We start from the raw sequence: 13979 nt of genomic DNA on the forward strand, positions 1-13979 counted from the left end.
ACAAGGTTTAACGGATGGTTGTTACAATGGTAATTGCCAGCGAAAACGTAACACAAACCTGTACAAATGTGTTTAGTGTTGTAATACAGTAAACAAGGATTTTATTATTACCTTAATCTTGTTGGGCATGCAAGATTTCCTGCATGCCCATCATCAGTGTAACAGATCCAGCTCTGCTTCCAGACATGGGTCCTCAGGAAGATTTGCACACTGAATATACCAAGTTCCACGGAGTGGAACGAGGACTAGTTCATTTCCATCCTCACATAAGGTGGGGTCACTGGAGCCCTGAGATGCAAAAGCTGTGACAGGTTCTTTACCAGTGCAACTGACCAGCACCTTTCGCCAGGCTACATCCAAGCCTCCGGCAGGCTAGTCGTGGACGTACCACCCCAAAACGCCTTTGGACGCTGAGGGGGCTCTATTGCAAAAGGCCAGGGAGGACTTCCCTGCCCCTCTGCAGTAACAGATCCAGACAAGTGACACACACAGACCTCCACCCCTTCCATGTTTGCAAGCTTTGCAGTGGATGAGGCTCCACATCCGTGTGCTATTTGTCTGGCCTGCAAGGCTCCCTCTCTCGGATTATATCCAAACCCATCCAAGCTTTGACAGACAGCCCCAGTGATGTACTGCCAAGGAGGGGTTTTTCTAGCCAGCTGTGTCATGGAGTTTTCCTGCTCTGGGAGCACAGCATCCACCCTGGATTGCTCCAGTAACTCATCTGCCGGGGAAAGACGGTGTCTTTGCAGGCGCTTTGAGCAAATTTACGATCAACTTTCTTAGAGAAAATGACAAGTCTGGCCTATAAGGGTAACGGTGCAGACATCATACCCAGTGCTTGCACATCTGTAAGGGACCCGACTTCATACCGCAGCCCATTCTGATTAACAAACTAGCACCAGAATCGATGTAGCACCAATGAAACGGATTAGAAACTGGCCAACTCCTAGACCTCAACACGTTAATTGTTAACAGGGAATTATCAGCTGGGGTGCGGGGGACCGGAGTCTCACAGGGATCAGTTCTCAGCCCAACACTATCAACGATTTGGAAAAAAATATAAAATCTTTGGTGATGAAGTTTGCACATCACACCAGGTTGGTGGGGTGGGTCACTGCACTGTATCGATGAGTGAGCAGGACACAATCAAAGATGCAGTTCAATACAGCCAAGTGCAAGGTCTCACCTCTAGGAGCCCCGAGTGTCGGCCACAGTTACAGGATGGGGGACTATACCCTGGAAAGCAGCAACTGGAAAGGACTTGGGATGAATGGTGGAAACCAGCTGAACACGTGCTCCCAGTACAATGCTGTGGCTAAGAGGGCTAACATGATCCTTGGACGTACAAGTGGGGAAATATTGAGAAACAGTAGGGAGGTGATATTTCCTCTGTCTACAGCACTGGTGAGACCATTATTAGACACTTTCCAGCCGTGGTGTCCACACTTCAAACCATCAGTTACAAATTGGAGAGCGTGCAGAGGAAAGGCCCAAGAAAAATTCTGCCTTACAGTGAGAGACTGAAGCGACTCCGTCTATTTCGTTCATCGAAGAGAAGGTTAAGGAGAAACTTGACCCCTAGGCTAGATTATTCATAGATTCCGAGGCCATTGTGATCATCTTATTTGACCTCCTGGATAGCACAGGCCACAGCACCTCACCCAGTAATTTCTGCATCAAGCCCATGTCTTCTGGTTGTGCGGCAACGTGTCTTTTAGGAAGATCTCCCGTTTCAATTTTAGGATACCCAAGCAACGGAGAATTCCCCCATCCCCAGGTAAATTGTTCCAATGGTTAATTATTGTCACTTAAAAATCTACACCTTATTTCTAGTTTGAATGTATTTAGCTTTAGCTTCCTACCATTCCATCTTGTTCGGCTTTTTTCTGCTCGACTGAAGAGCCAACCTAGCTGCTATCAGAAATGTCTTCCCCTACTTACAGCTACTTACAGACTGCGATCAAACCCCCACTCAACCTTCTCTTTAATAAGCCAAATACATCGAGCCGCTTCAGTCTCATCATCAGGCAAGTTTTCCAGATCTCGAATCATTCTTGTGGCTCGTTCCCATTTGTCTATATCCTCTTTGAAGTGTGATCACTAGAGCCGGGCACAGTATCCAGCAGTGGTCTCAGTATTGCCATACAGAGAGGTTATGAATGCCACCTCCTTACTCCCACTTGATATTCCTCAGTTTATCCATCCGGATGGCAAGGGCCGTGTTAGCCTGCACAGCCACTGCACTGTGCTCTGAGTTCATGTTTAGATGGTTCCACCGTGACTCGTAAGTCTTTTTCACGGCTTTCCAAAGTACAGCTCCCCATCCTGTAGGTGGGACTGGCTTTGTTGACTCAGAAGGGTTGTTTTGAAAGTCAGTCAGGGTGAAGCCCAGATGCTGTCTGTAACCCTGGTCAGGGCTTGGCCATTTTGAGCTCAGCCATCCTTGATCTGATACTGGAGCTGCAAATCTTGCTTCCTCTCCCTTCCTCCACCCATGGGCTTTGTACCAGAGTCCAGCACCGTAACGCCTGGGCACAGCTCAGTGACCACAAAAGGCTCTTTCCCTCTTTGCGCCCTCTATTTCAACCAGTGTCCGACAGCTGGTGACACTAGCTGGCTCATGTCCTTTCCTCCAGGAGGAGAATATGTCAGCACATGTAGCTGGCAGGGTCTGCGCCAGCTTGGAGTTTTCCGCACACAGGGAGTTTGCTCCGATTCCTTTCTCTGGCTGCCAAGCCATTGCAGAGAAGTCTTTCTGATTTACAACCATTAGCTGCATTAACAGATCCTGCCCCCCCAGCTCTCCCCAATTCAAAGAGGTTCCCTTCAGCCTAGCAGGAAACACAAAGAGGACAGAAGAAGCAAAACCCAGCCGAAACTATTAAACTTTACAGAATAAATGAGAGTCAGGTCCCACAGATCAAATACTACACAGATCCCCTTCTCATAAAAATTCCCCAACCAGCAAGATTAACTGCACCCTGCTTCATTCTGCTGTGAAAGCAAGTGGATCAGTGCAGCGGAAGGGACTCCACACTTGGCATTAGCAGCTCTAATACACGCCTGTCCAAACTCTTATCCCCTTTGCTGGTAATAACCTTTTAATTAGTTTTTAAATCATATTAATCCACGGAGTGTATCAAAGAACCTTTCTGCAAAGCAAATTGCTTGCATTGTGAGCTGGAAGTGCCATTCAAACACCCAGGAGCGCCCCCGTTCCATGCCTCCTGCTCAGCAAAAGAGCCCTGTGGCATCCACCCAGCTCCAGCGAGGGCAGCAGAAACCTCTCCGCGTTCCTGAGCTGCTGGGTAGCGAGTGCTCCCCAATTAGGGCCTTGAGCCAAAGCTCACTGCAGTCAATGGAAAAGCTCCCACTAACTTCAGTGGGCTCAGGATCAGGCCCACAGTAACTAGGGCCTGGTCTGGTCACAAGCTTGCCCTGGTTTAACTACAGGGCTGTTCTGACAGAGCCCAGCACGGAGGTTCTAACTCCAGTAACCACTTAGCATACATTGATTCCTTACCAACTACAGTTTAAACTAACCCAAAGTAAGCCACTCTTAAACTGAAATCGGCGTGTCTACATGGGGGCTTGCACCACTTCAACTAAGTCCACTTTCCAACCAATTTCAGTTAAACCCGGGCAGCTTGTTCCTTAGTGCAGCAGCAAGGCGCAGGAGATGCTGTCTCTGGAATCTCCACACAGTCTTTGCCCACTCACAGCTCTATTGGTGGCTATAGAAACGCAGACAGAAGGAGTGTGGATGCAGTTCTAGCAGCATAAAGGTGCCACCGCTCTTCCCACAGGGAAGGGGATGGGCCACATTGTTGTACGCACCTTTACACCACTACAGCTGCCCTAGGGGGCTGTGCTGCTTGAATTATATCACACCCCGGCCCATGTGAAAACCGTGTGTCCTGCAGGCTGAGGTGCAGCCCTGCGTAGTCTGCACACAGACTTGTCCTGGCTTAGCGGGGGCCCTGTCTACACAGAAACTGGAACTGCAATAACTCAACGGGCTTCACCTCGCACCTTTAGTGACTTCGGTGCCATTCCATGGCTACATCCACACTGCGATTCCCCAGCTCTGGCCGAGCTCGTGCGAGTAGAAATAGAAGTCCAGCAGCCGTGGAGGCATGGCTCAGCCGTGCAGAGAACACACCCGGTGCATGCGTGCTCATGCTGCTCCCTGTGCTACTACGGCGACAAAGCGATTTCTACTTGCACTAGGATACTGAGCACTAGTGCAAGTCTGTGTACACGAGATGGGGAATCACAACTCTAGCTCGTCACAGACATAGCCTGTGGGTGCAACTCAGAGGCCTTATCTACAGGAGAGTGGGGCAATGGTTTAACGTAACAGTTATTTCATGGCCACACTGCGGCTTGCTCTCATGCCAGCATTAGAGTGGTTTAAACTGACTCCTGATCCGATTTAAGGTGAACCAAACTAAGCTTGGTTTAAACTGAAATAAGAATGTCCACACAGCCTTTTGCACTGGTTTAGCTAAACTGGTTTAAATCAGTGCAACTTTCTCCAGTGGACAAGGCCTTGTTTGGGAATGAATGTGGCTAACATCAGTTTGTGTAAGGGATCAATGTGTAGACAGTCTGGCCTTGTGTTCACCACAACTCAGCTAGGATCTGCACATCAGGGACTATAGTCGCTGAGCAGGAGTGGGAGGAATCACAAGAGCCAGGTTTAGTAAGCAAGAGTGGGGGTCAGAGTCAGGCCAGGGTCAGAGACCGGAGGTCAGAAGTAGAACCAGGCCAGAGACCGGAGGTCGGGGTCAGGCCAGGGTCGGAGACTGGAGGCCAGAGGCCAGAGGCCGGGTCGGGGCCAGAGGCCGGAGGCCGGGTCGGGGCCAGAGGCCGGAGGCCGGGTCGGGGCCAGAGGCCAGAGGCCAGAGGCCAGAGGCAGAGCCAGGCCAGTCAGAGTCATTTTGGGATCAGAGACTGGAGATCAGGCGACAAGCGAAGTCTGAAGTCGCAGCAGGCCACAACCCTGTACGGTTGCCCGGGCAACCCCTGGGGTTAAACAGGGCACTGGGCCAACCAGAGGACTGCAGGGTACGGTCGCTTTGGCTCCCTTGGGTGGTACTCTCTGGGGCACCTACTCACCACAGTGCTCACTGCCTGTGCCTCTGCTTGGCCTCTGGGTGGCACTGTGGGAACGTCTGCAGCCCCAGGACCTAGTGCACAGAGCCGCACAGCTGTCCGGTGCCGCACATCTGTCCGAACGGGCGCTGGCTGCTTTCCCCCCAAGTACAGGTCTGTGTGCAGACCTGCACCCCATCATTTGGGGGGGTTCAGTCACACGCTTTGTTACTGCAGTGAAAGTCTGAATGTAGAGCGGCCCCCAGGTGCTGCTGAAGGCCCCCATTCAGGCCAGCTCTGGGCCAGGCCCCGTCAGCTCTCATCTATACATGGAAGGGTGTCTGCACTCTCCCTTCTCCTAGGTGTTTAGTCACAGGGTGAACGGGTGCCAAGGCAGTGACTCCAACCCCCGTCCGGCTTTCTGGGCCCCTGCAGCGGTCCTGGTTTTCCAGGCCACACAGGGTTGGGGTTGCCCATGCACCGACAGAAAAACCTTTCAACCCCCAACCTCCTTTCCTGCCCCCTGGCTTGGTCAAAGCAGCAGAAAAGCATAAGCCCAACGTTTCCCTTTGCAGATCACCCTTGGAGGCTGTAAACGTGTCACTGATCAGCCTATTCCTCATTCCCTTTCATGGAGGGCCTCCAGGCAGCTCCTCCGCACAGAGGCGAACAGAACATACCTGAACTAGGAGAGACCCCAGGGCCAGGGTCCAGCACAAGAGAGGGGAATCAAGAGAAGATGACGACTGCATCCTTGCAGCTGAGGCTCTGAAAGTGCTTCCCAGAGATCCAGTGAGGTAGGCCAGCAGCACTGGCTTGACTTGACAGCACAGAGCCAATACCCGAAGTGCCTTGCCCAAGAACAGCTGACTCCCCAGAGCTCTGCTCTAGCCACTGCACAATCCTCCTTCGCCAAGCAGCAGCAGAGGTTCTGGTTTCTAGGGCTTCTGGGATGGGGGACATTGGACCAGATGGACCCAGAAGGGACAGAGGGATTGGAGAGGCCCATACAGAAACCAGCAATGCTGGCAGCCAGACAGAGAGGAAATAGTAAGCAGCAACAGACGAAAAACGGAGGAGATAAGGCCAAGCTCCCCAGAGATGCCTCCCCCTCGCAGGAGTGAGAGGGGAGGCAGAGAGCATGGCAAAGGGCTGGTCAGAGAACGCTGGTCCTGAATGGGCACAATAGAAGCAGCAGGAGGGAGGAGATGCTCGGGAAGGAGGCAGCATAGGTTGTACTTTTCAAGACAACGGTTAGATGCATCCAGCTAAGCAGCCTTGCCTCCCCAGAGCCTGCCAACACCTAGCCAGAGCCTATCCAAATCACTTTGCCCAGGGCATGTAATCATTACCTCCGGTGCTGGACGGGCAGCGCAGGAGACCTTGGTTGTCCATGGAACAGATACAACATGGACAGCAGCCGGACAGCCTCCCCTCGTACCCTACCGATGCCGCTCACCTCAACTCACCTCCAGAGCGAGCCAGTCGCTCCTCAGCCTCTCTGCAGTCCACACTAGCCCCATGGCGATCAGGGCCACCCCTGGAAGGAGACCCCCAGCTCACATCACACAGGTCTCTAACCATCCATCAGCTTTTGGTCACTCCTGACAGGTTAGAATTGACCCAGTTAACTTGCAGCCCACAGCTGGGACGGGCCCTTTTGCCTATAAGGTCATTTAAATAAAAGGGGTTCAACAGCCTGTCTTGAGCATCCGATAAGTGAGGATGCAATGCCAAAGCAGGATGGTGTCAGTCTGGGAGTGCGGGCGGTGCTCGCCTGTGCAGGGAGAGGCTTGGGCACCAAGCTGGCCATCGGAGGGTCAGGCTCTGGGCATGCTCCAGAGGCTGTGGATATAGTTGCAACAGGGAGAGCATTATTTGATGGTTACCTCGCCTCCTTACTCCCAGAGACGGTGGCGCGGTCCTCTCCCTCCCAGGGAGGGCCTGTGTTTGCAGCTCTTCCCCCAGATGGATCAGCGGCAGGTTTTTAAGGATGACTCTGGCGGCGCTCTCTGCCCAGAGTTCTTGCCGCGCTAGCTCCCTTTGTACGATCATTTCATTCCCCTGACAACGCCTCATTAAGTATCATCTGCAAATTCAGCTAATGAGCTGTTTCCCCTCTTCCCAGCATCCAGCTAATTCTGTAATGCTGGGAGGCACTTTGTGCTGGATGCAGCAGCATGTTAGCGATGCAGGTGGTAAACAAGGCAGCGGCTGGCCCTGGACCCAGCGCAGCTTCCTCCATCCCGGGGGGGTTAGGGAGGCGTCACCCATGGATTTTTCTCTGTGTTCTCCTGGTGGGAGAGCACACAGGCCATGGAAATTTCTTACCTGGATCCCCTTTCAGACTGGTGGTTAGAACAATCTCGGCCTGTTTACCGGCCCTGTCAGGCAGAGAAACGTGTGGCAATGGGGGCCCCATAGTTCCTGGCAGGATTACCCAGGGATGATCGCAATTCCTCGGCAGCTCTGGCTGCATGGGCCCTTTCTCCGACACAGCGCGGGCGCTGGTTTACACTTGGGAGCTCAGGCAGTGGGAGGAGCTGATGAATGCAGTGATGCGCTCTCAGAGGGGGAACATCTGCAGCCGGGCACCGCAAGAGGGGTCTTATTATTGCGCCCCCAGAACCTGAGCACTGTCCATCATTGCTGCTGTGCCCTGAGTGCCCTCAGCCTTGGAGCCTTTTCCAGCCGGGGCCCCTGTCCCATTGCTCATGGGTCCAGGGCAGCATGTGGCATGGACTGTGGTCTGTGTTCAGGCATGTCACAGGCTTCTATTGTGGGACCTTGGCTTTGCAGGGCCACTGGGAGCTATCCTGCAGCAGTATCATTTTGGGCTCTGTAGATTTATTTCGTTCTTCTGCCTCAGCGGGCAAGGGTAGGGCCGGGTACTGACTGCAACTGGCTGCCACGCAGGCAGGGGGTGGCAGAACCCAGATGAAATTCAATCCTAGAGAGCCTGAGGCGTGATTGGCCAGCCCACATCTGAATGCAGACCCTGCATCTCTTCACTGGCATCTTGCATCTGCTGCCCAGCATTCCTTGTTCCCGGCTTCAAAGCACTGTTGGAGTCAGCTACCAGGGCCAATTAATACCCACTAATGCTACTTGCCCTTCTAGGATTGCTGAGTGTCACTCGTAACGCCCAATGCCGTTAGCAGCTAGCTCTCCGACCTGATCGCTCCAACTCTCACATGGCTTCACTGGCACCAGTGCAATCCCCTGCTGATTTGAACGGGCTTGTAGTCTGCTAAGGTGCCTCCCAAAATCGTTGGCTCCATGCAGTAAGCTCTCCAGGGGGCCCTGGCGCAAACCAAGCTGACCTAGGAAGGTTGCCTCTCTTAGCATGCTGTACCGTTCTTCTTCTCCCTTGGCAGGAGCTTAGGCAGGAAGGCTGTGACAGTTACAGAGGCAGCCCGAGTGGTGACCCAAGGAAAGGAAGAGACGAAGGTGGCCAGATGTGGAAGCCGCTGTCTGTACGCCAATGCAAAGAGCCTGGGTAACAAATGGAGGAACTAGAACCACTGGTGCAGGAAGCGAAGCCAGATGGTATAGGGGTAATGGAAACATGGTGGAATAATAATCATGACAGGAGTACCGGAAGGAGAGAAATAAAGGTAAAGGTGGTGGAGTAGCATTGTCTATTAATGACGTGCTAGACTGTAAAGAAATTAGAAGTGATGGAATGGATCAAACAGAACCTGTTTGTGCCAAAATCACATTGGAGAAGAAAGGTAACAGAGGCTCCACTGGGACAGTGCTGGAGTCTGCGACACCCCCCTTCCCAGGATCCAATCGGGATATGGAGAGAGACCTCTTTAACATTTTAATGAAATAAATGCTACTGGAAATTGTGTGATTATGGGAGACTTTAATTTCCCAGATGCTGATTGGAGGACAAGTGCTACTAATGAAGGCAGGGCCCAGACATTCCTGGACGTGATCGCTGACAGATTTCTTCACCAAACCAGCAAGAGGCAATGCCATTTTAGACTGAGTATCGGTAAGCAGCAAGGACCTCACAGAAGAGCTGCTTGTAGAGGACAGCCTCGGTCCCAGCCATCAGTCCCTGGCTTGCCAATGTCTACATTTTGGGCACGAGGCTCTATTTCTGGAGGGGCAGGGGGAGCACAGGGCAGTGCTCGGGACCCACTGTAACAGCATGTGAGAATACAGGCAGCTCCTACTGAGCGGTGTCCCACTGGGCCGGGCTGCTCGTGGGTAACGGTTCAGCTCTGCGGCTCTGGCATAGTGAGGGCGAGGGCTGGGGAATGCAGTGAAAGGGAACCTGCAGAGCATGGAGGGCTCATGGCCCATGGGGCACTTAGAGTAACAAAGACGACCAGGGCAGGAGAGCCTTACAGAGGTCACATGCAGTTAGCCACCCAGGGGATTACAGCCTTCGCGAGCCTTGCCCTCCCCTCTCAGCCCCTGGCCAAGCCCAGCGCCGCCAGCAGCTCCACTTTCTCGGGTCTCCTGTCACACCACCGGAGTGCTGGTGCAGCAGCCTAGCCCAGTCTCAGCTCCTCCTCCCTGTGAGCGCTGCGCCCCCCGGCCACCAGCCCCCCACCCAGCTCTGCTATTCCCCTGGGCAGCGCTCTCATGGCTCCTGGAAGGCTCGGTAGGGATTTATAGCGACGCTAACAACCCCCAATACCTCCCAAGATGAGTCTCAGACGGCACAAGGCGAGTATTTGCAGAGACCAGGAATAAAACCCTGGATGCTAGAACTGACTGGAGGGGCCAGGACTGGAGAGGCTGTCTGGCCCCCCTGTGCCCCATACTTCCTACAGCTCCAGTCTGGATCCTGGAGGGCAAGTGGGGCAGGCAAAACCAGCTCTCCCTTCTGGAGCAGCATTAATAGCCAGGCTTCCACCGCTAATCCAGCTTTAAACCCTAATGCCTGCAGCACAGAGAGCTCTCTGGCCTCCCCGCCCCACCCTGCTTCCCATGGCAGCCACAGCTTTCCACCAGCTGACAAGAGCGCAGAAGAGCCCCCTTCCATCCGAGACTGCTGCTAGGGATGGCAGCAGAATCACGGGGCCCCCACACACCCTGGGGAGAGGGAAGGGGGCAGGATGACACATCCTCCTGGGTCTGTGCACGTGTGACACAGCGAGAGGCAAGAGATCCCTGTTCCCTGTGAGGAAGAAGAGGTGGTAGGATGGATCTCCCACTCACAGGGGAAGGCAGCAGGATCATCCAGGACAACAAAAAGGGGAGGCTGGCATGGGAGATCACACACATGCATGGGCTTGTAGGGAGGAAGAAAAATCGCCTCCACCAGGCTGGTGTCTCTCTCCCTCTCACACACAGCATTGCTCCCCCTGTCCTCTTCCTGCTCCTCACGCAGGCTAGAGTGAGGCGTTCCTAAGTCAGACCGGTCAGGCGAGCTGAGCACAGAGTCGTGATCTTCGGATGAGACTAAGCCCCACGTCAGCTGCATTCAGCGAGCCTTTATCAGCGTGCCAGGCTGTGCAAGAGAGAAGCAGACCCGGGGGTGTCTGCTGGAGGATGCTATTCGACATTGGTGAGGCCTCATCTGGAGTACTGTGTCCAGTTTTGGGCCCCATGCTACAAGAAGGATGTGGATAAATTGGAGAGAGTCCAGCGAAGGGCAACAAAGATGATTAGAGGTCTAGAACACATGACTTATGAGGAGAGGCTGAGGGAGCTGGGATTGTTTAGCCTGCAGAAGAGAAGAATGAGGGGGGATTTGATAGCTGCTTTCAACTACCTGAAAGGGGGTTCCAAAGAGGATGGCTCTAGACTGTTCTCAATGGTAGCAGATGACAGAACGAGGAGTAATGGTCTCAAGTTGCAGTGGGGGAGGTTTAGATTGGATATTAGGAAAAACTTTTTCACTAAGAGGGTGGTGAAACACTGGAATGCGTTACCTAGGGAGGTGGTAGAATCTCCTTCCTTAGAGGTTTTTAAGGTCAGGCTTGACAAAGCCCTGGCTGGGATGATTTAACTGGGAATTGGTCCTGCTTCGAGCAGGGGGTTGGACTAGATGACCTTCAGGGGTCCCTTCCAACCCTGATATTCTATGATTCTATGATTCTATGGGGCTACACACCGTGTTTGGGGTTCAAACCCTTGACTCCGGTGGTCATTACCAGCCATTCTTGATCTGGTGACAGGTTATCCTAACCACTCATCACCACGAGAGACCCAAGGGAGCTTTCTCCTCCCCAGAACCGGAGCGTTCCCCTGGTGTTTGGGCACCAGTCATTACATCCCGCCACCCTAAAACATCCCCTGCACTCCAGCTCCTTCCCTCCCTGTGCATCCCTGCTGGTTGGGCAGAGCCGTTTGCAGGGCATAGCGTGGCTGCAGGAAAGGAGGGAGCTCCTAGGGCTCGGGAGGCCCAGTATAACACGTTGGACAGCCCCAGATGGAAGGCCCCAAAGCAGGGCAGAGCCTAGGTGTTCAGGCAGCCAGGGTGCTGCATCCAGGGATAGCGTCCAGGGAGCTGCAGAGCAGAGCCTCTTGGGTCCAGGCCAAGTGTCAGCATCATCACAGGCATCCCACCCAGACGGAGGGGCCCACTGACGCGCCAGAGCCAGATACTCATGGAAGAGACCAGGCTGGGGGCAGGCTGATGTCATCACTCTCCAGGGCCCAACGGGGGACAGAGAGGCAACGGGCCACACTAGCTAGTTTTGACTGGACCTGTAACAGAGCGCTGCAGTATGCTGCATCCATCCCTGGTGCAGGGTGCGGCAGACGGCAGGAAGGAGAGACCAGCCAGGGCTGCAGCACGCAGGGGAAGATCTACATGGAGTCTGAGGTTTCTGCCTGGGGAACCCGAGCACTGGCAGCTAGGTGTCCCTCTCTACATGTGGAGACAAGAGAGGCCCTCTGCTCAGACCCAGCCCCTTAGGGCCTCCTTCCCCGGGGGCCACTGGCTCCAGCAGCCCAACGAACGCCCGCACAGTGCTGCTTCCCACCTTCCAAGGGACAGGAGCGGATGCTCAGGCAAGGGGAGAGGGTGAGGGGGAAAGGACTGGTTCCAGCCCCGCATCACAGGACTGCAGGCCTGGCCACTAATTCAGCACTAGAGCAAGCGGGCAGGGGCAGCGACCACTGATCTCCAGGAGAGCTGGTCCCACTGGCGCCAGAGCTCAGCCCGGTCCCGGGGCCTCGACAGAGAGAGGAACAAGGGCAGAAAATGCCCTCAGCACTAGCCTGCCCACCCCTCAGCGCTGCACTGGGGCAGCAGCTCACCTGAATCTTCACAGCGATGAGCACCGAGCTCAGCTCCTTGTCCAGCTCCCTCAGCACGGTGAGCTTCTTCAGGCGCAGGCTGCAGAGTCTGTAAGAGAGAGAGAATGGGACACACTCAGGCACCACCATCCCCGGGGCCCTGCCGCATGGTCCGAGGCCTCTGGACGGTAGCTGGGATGGCGCCGAGCCGCGGCCGCCTCTCCCCACCACACGCTCAGCTGAGGAGCAGCAGGATTCACCCCCCTCCTACCCCCCGCCTCCGAGAAAGCGGATCAGAGCAGAAAGGGAAGGAGGAACATTAACAGAGCTAAAGTAGGATTAAGGGATTACGGTGCAACAGGAAGTCGCAGGCTGTGTGGTGGACAGATCCTTCCCAAGCAGGGCTGCTGCCAGCCCTCAGTAAAGCTACCTTGGCCACCAGGGCTGTTTATTTATAAACTAAAGCACTTAGATCCACTCTGATCTGGGACTTAACAAGACAAATATTCCCATTCAGACATTACGCCTCTGCTCGCTCCCTGTGGCAGCTTCATACTCCCCAGCCTGGCTGAGCCAGAAACATGGGAATCGCAGCCCAACACCCCCTGGGCCAGAGCAGGCTGCCCTGAGCCCACCCTCCATCCCGGTGCGCTGTGCGCCTGCCGGGGGAGGGAGGAGGCTGGGCAGAAAGTGGCACTGCCTATTCCCACAGGCCCAGCCCCTGAACCAACCCACAGGCTCTGCCAAGGAGAGGAGTTGTCTGAGCCACTCAACGGCTTAGTCAAATGCCTGCAAACACAGCGATGTGCAAACAACCACCCACCACCTGCGCTCGGCTGGCCCGGCCACGCGATGTGGAGCAGAGGCCGGCAGGGCTGGGTGGAATTGGTCTCCCATCACTGGCAGAAAGCACCCTTCCTAATCTGCCAGACAGAGCAGAGGGGAGCCAGGCAGGGAACTGAGGAGTGGCTACAGGCTGGAACAGAGGGCGCATGAAGAGCTGGGGGTGCTGCAGGGCAGGTCTAAGTGCCCTTGACACAGCTAAGCCAGGGTCCCACAACTGGAAGGGCTGGAGCTCGCAGAACAGGCTTTCCAGCCTTGCACTGCTCAAGAACATTGCGAACTCAGCCCTGCTGCTCTGTCCTGTGCTCAGATACCAGAGCATCCAATAGGGCCAGGAGATGATGAACTTCTCACTCCCCGGAGGATGTGGGGGGCTCTGCCCTAAAGCACCAACAGGGAGCTGAAATCCCTTATTGCTAGGAGATCTCTGTCCCTGTGGCCAATGCCAGGTGCCCCAGAGCGAATGAACAGAACAGGGAATCACCAAGTGATCCATCCTGTCGCTCATTCCCAGTGTCTGGCAAACAGAGGCTAGGGACACCCTCCCTACCCATCCTGGCTAATAGCCATTGATGGACCTACCCTCCATAAACTTATCTAGTTCATTTTTGAACCCTGGCCATTTCAGAGAAGGTGGCGCAGGCTATAAATACTGGGAGGTTCTTTCTGCATCTCTTGCCTTTCTCCCAGATCTGTACGCTCTGTGTGCTTTACATTTTAGTGACAGACCCACTGTCCTGGGCATGTACTTCATGGGCTTCCTCAGCAGGCTGACCCAGGTAGCTAGAGGTCAGTGAGCCTGCCACCAACGCTGAGCAAAATAATGC

At 54.5% G+C, this 13979-nt stretch overlaps 1 protein-coding gene across 4 annotated transcripts in view; it reads right to left on the reverse strand.

The window, feature by feature from the left end:
• Positions 1 to 13979, reverse strand: part of LOC144263292 (phosphofurin acidic cluster sorting protein 2-like) — a 113958-nt gene that overhangs the window by 28773 nt on the left and 71206 nt on the right. For all 4 annotated transcript variants that reach the window (XM_077814201.1, XM_077814199.1, XM_077814200.1 and 1 more), the window contains exon 2: positions 12331 to 12418. In XM_077814201.1, coding sequence (XP_077670327.1) covers positions 12331 to 12418 — 88 coding nt within the window. The remainder of the gene's footprint in view (positions 1 to 12330; positions 12419 to 13979) is intronic.

The sequence above is a fragment of the Eretmochelys imbricata genome, chromosome 3 (genome assembly GCF_965152235.1).
Source record: "Eretmochelys imbricata isolate rEreImb1 chromosome 3, rEreImb1.hap1, whole genome shotgun sequence".
NCBI lineage: Eukaryota > Metazoa > Chordata > Testudines > Cheloniidae > Eretmochelys > Eretmochelys imbricata.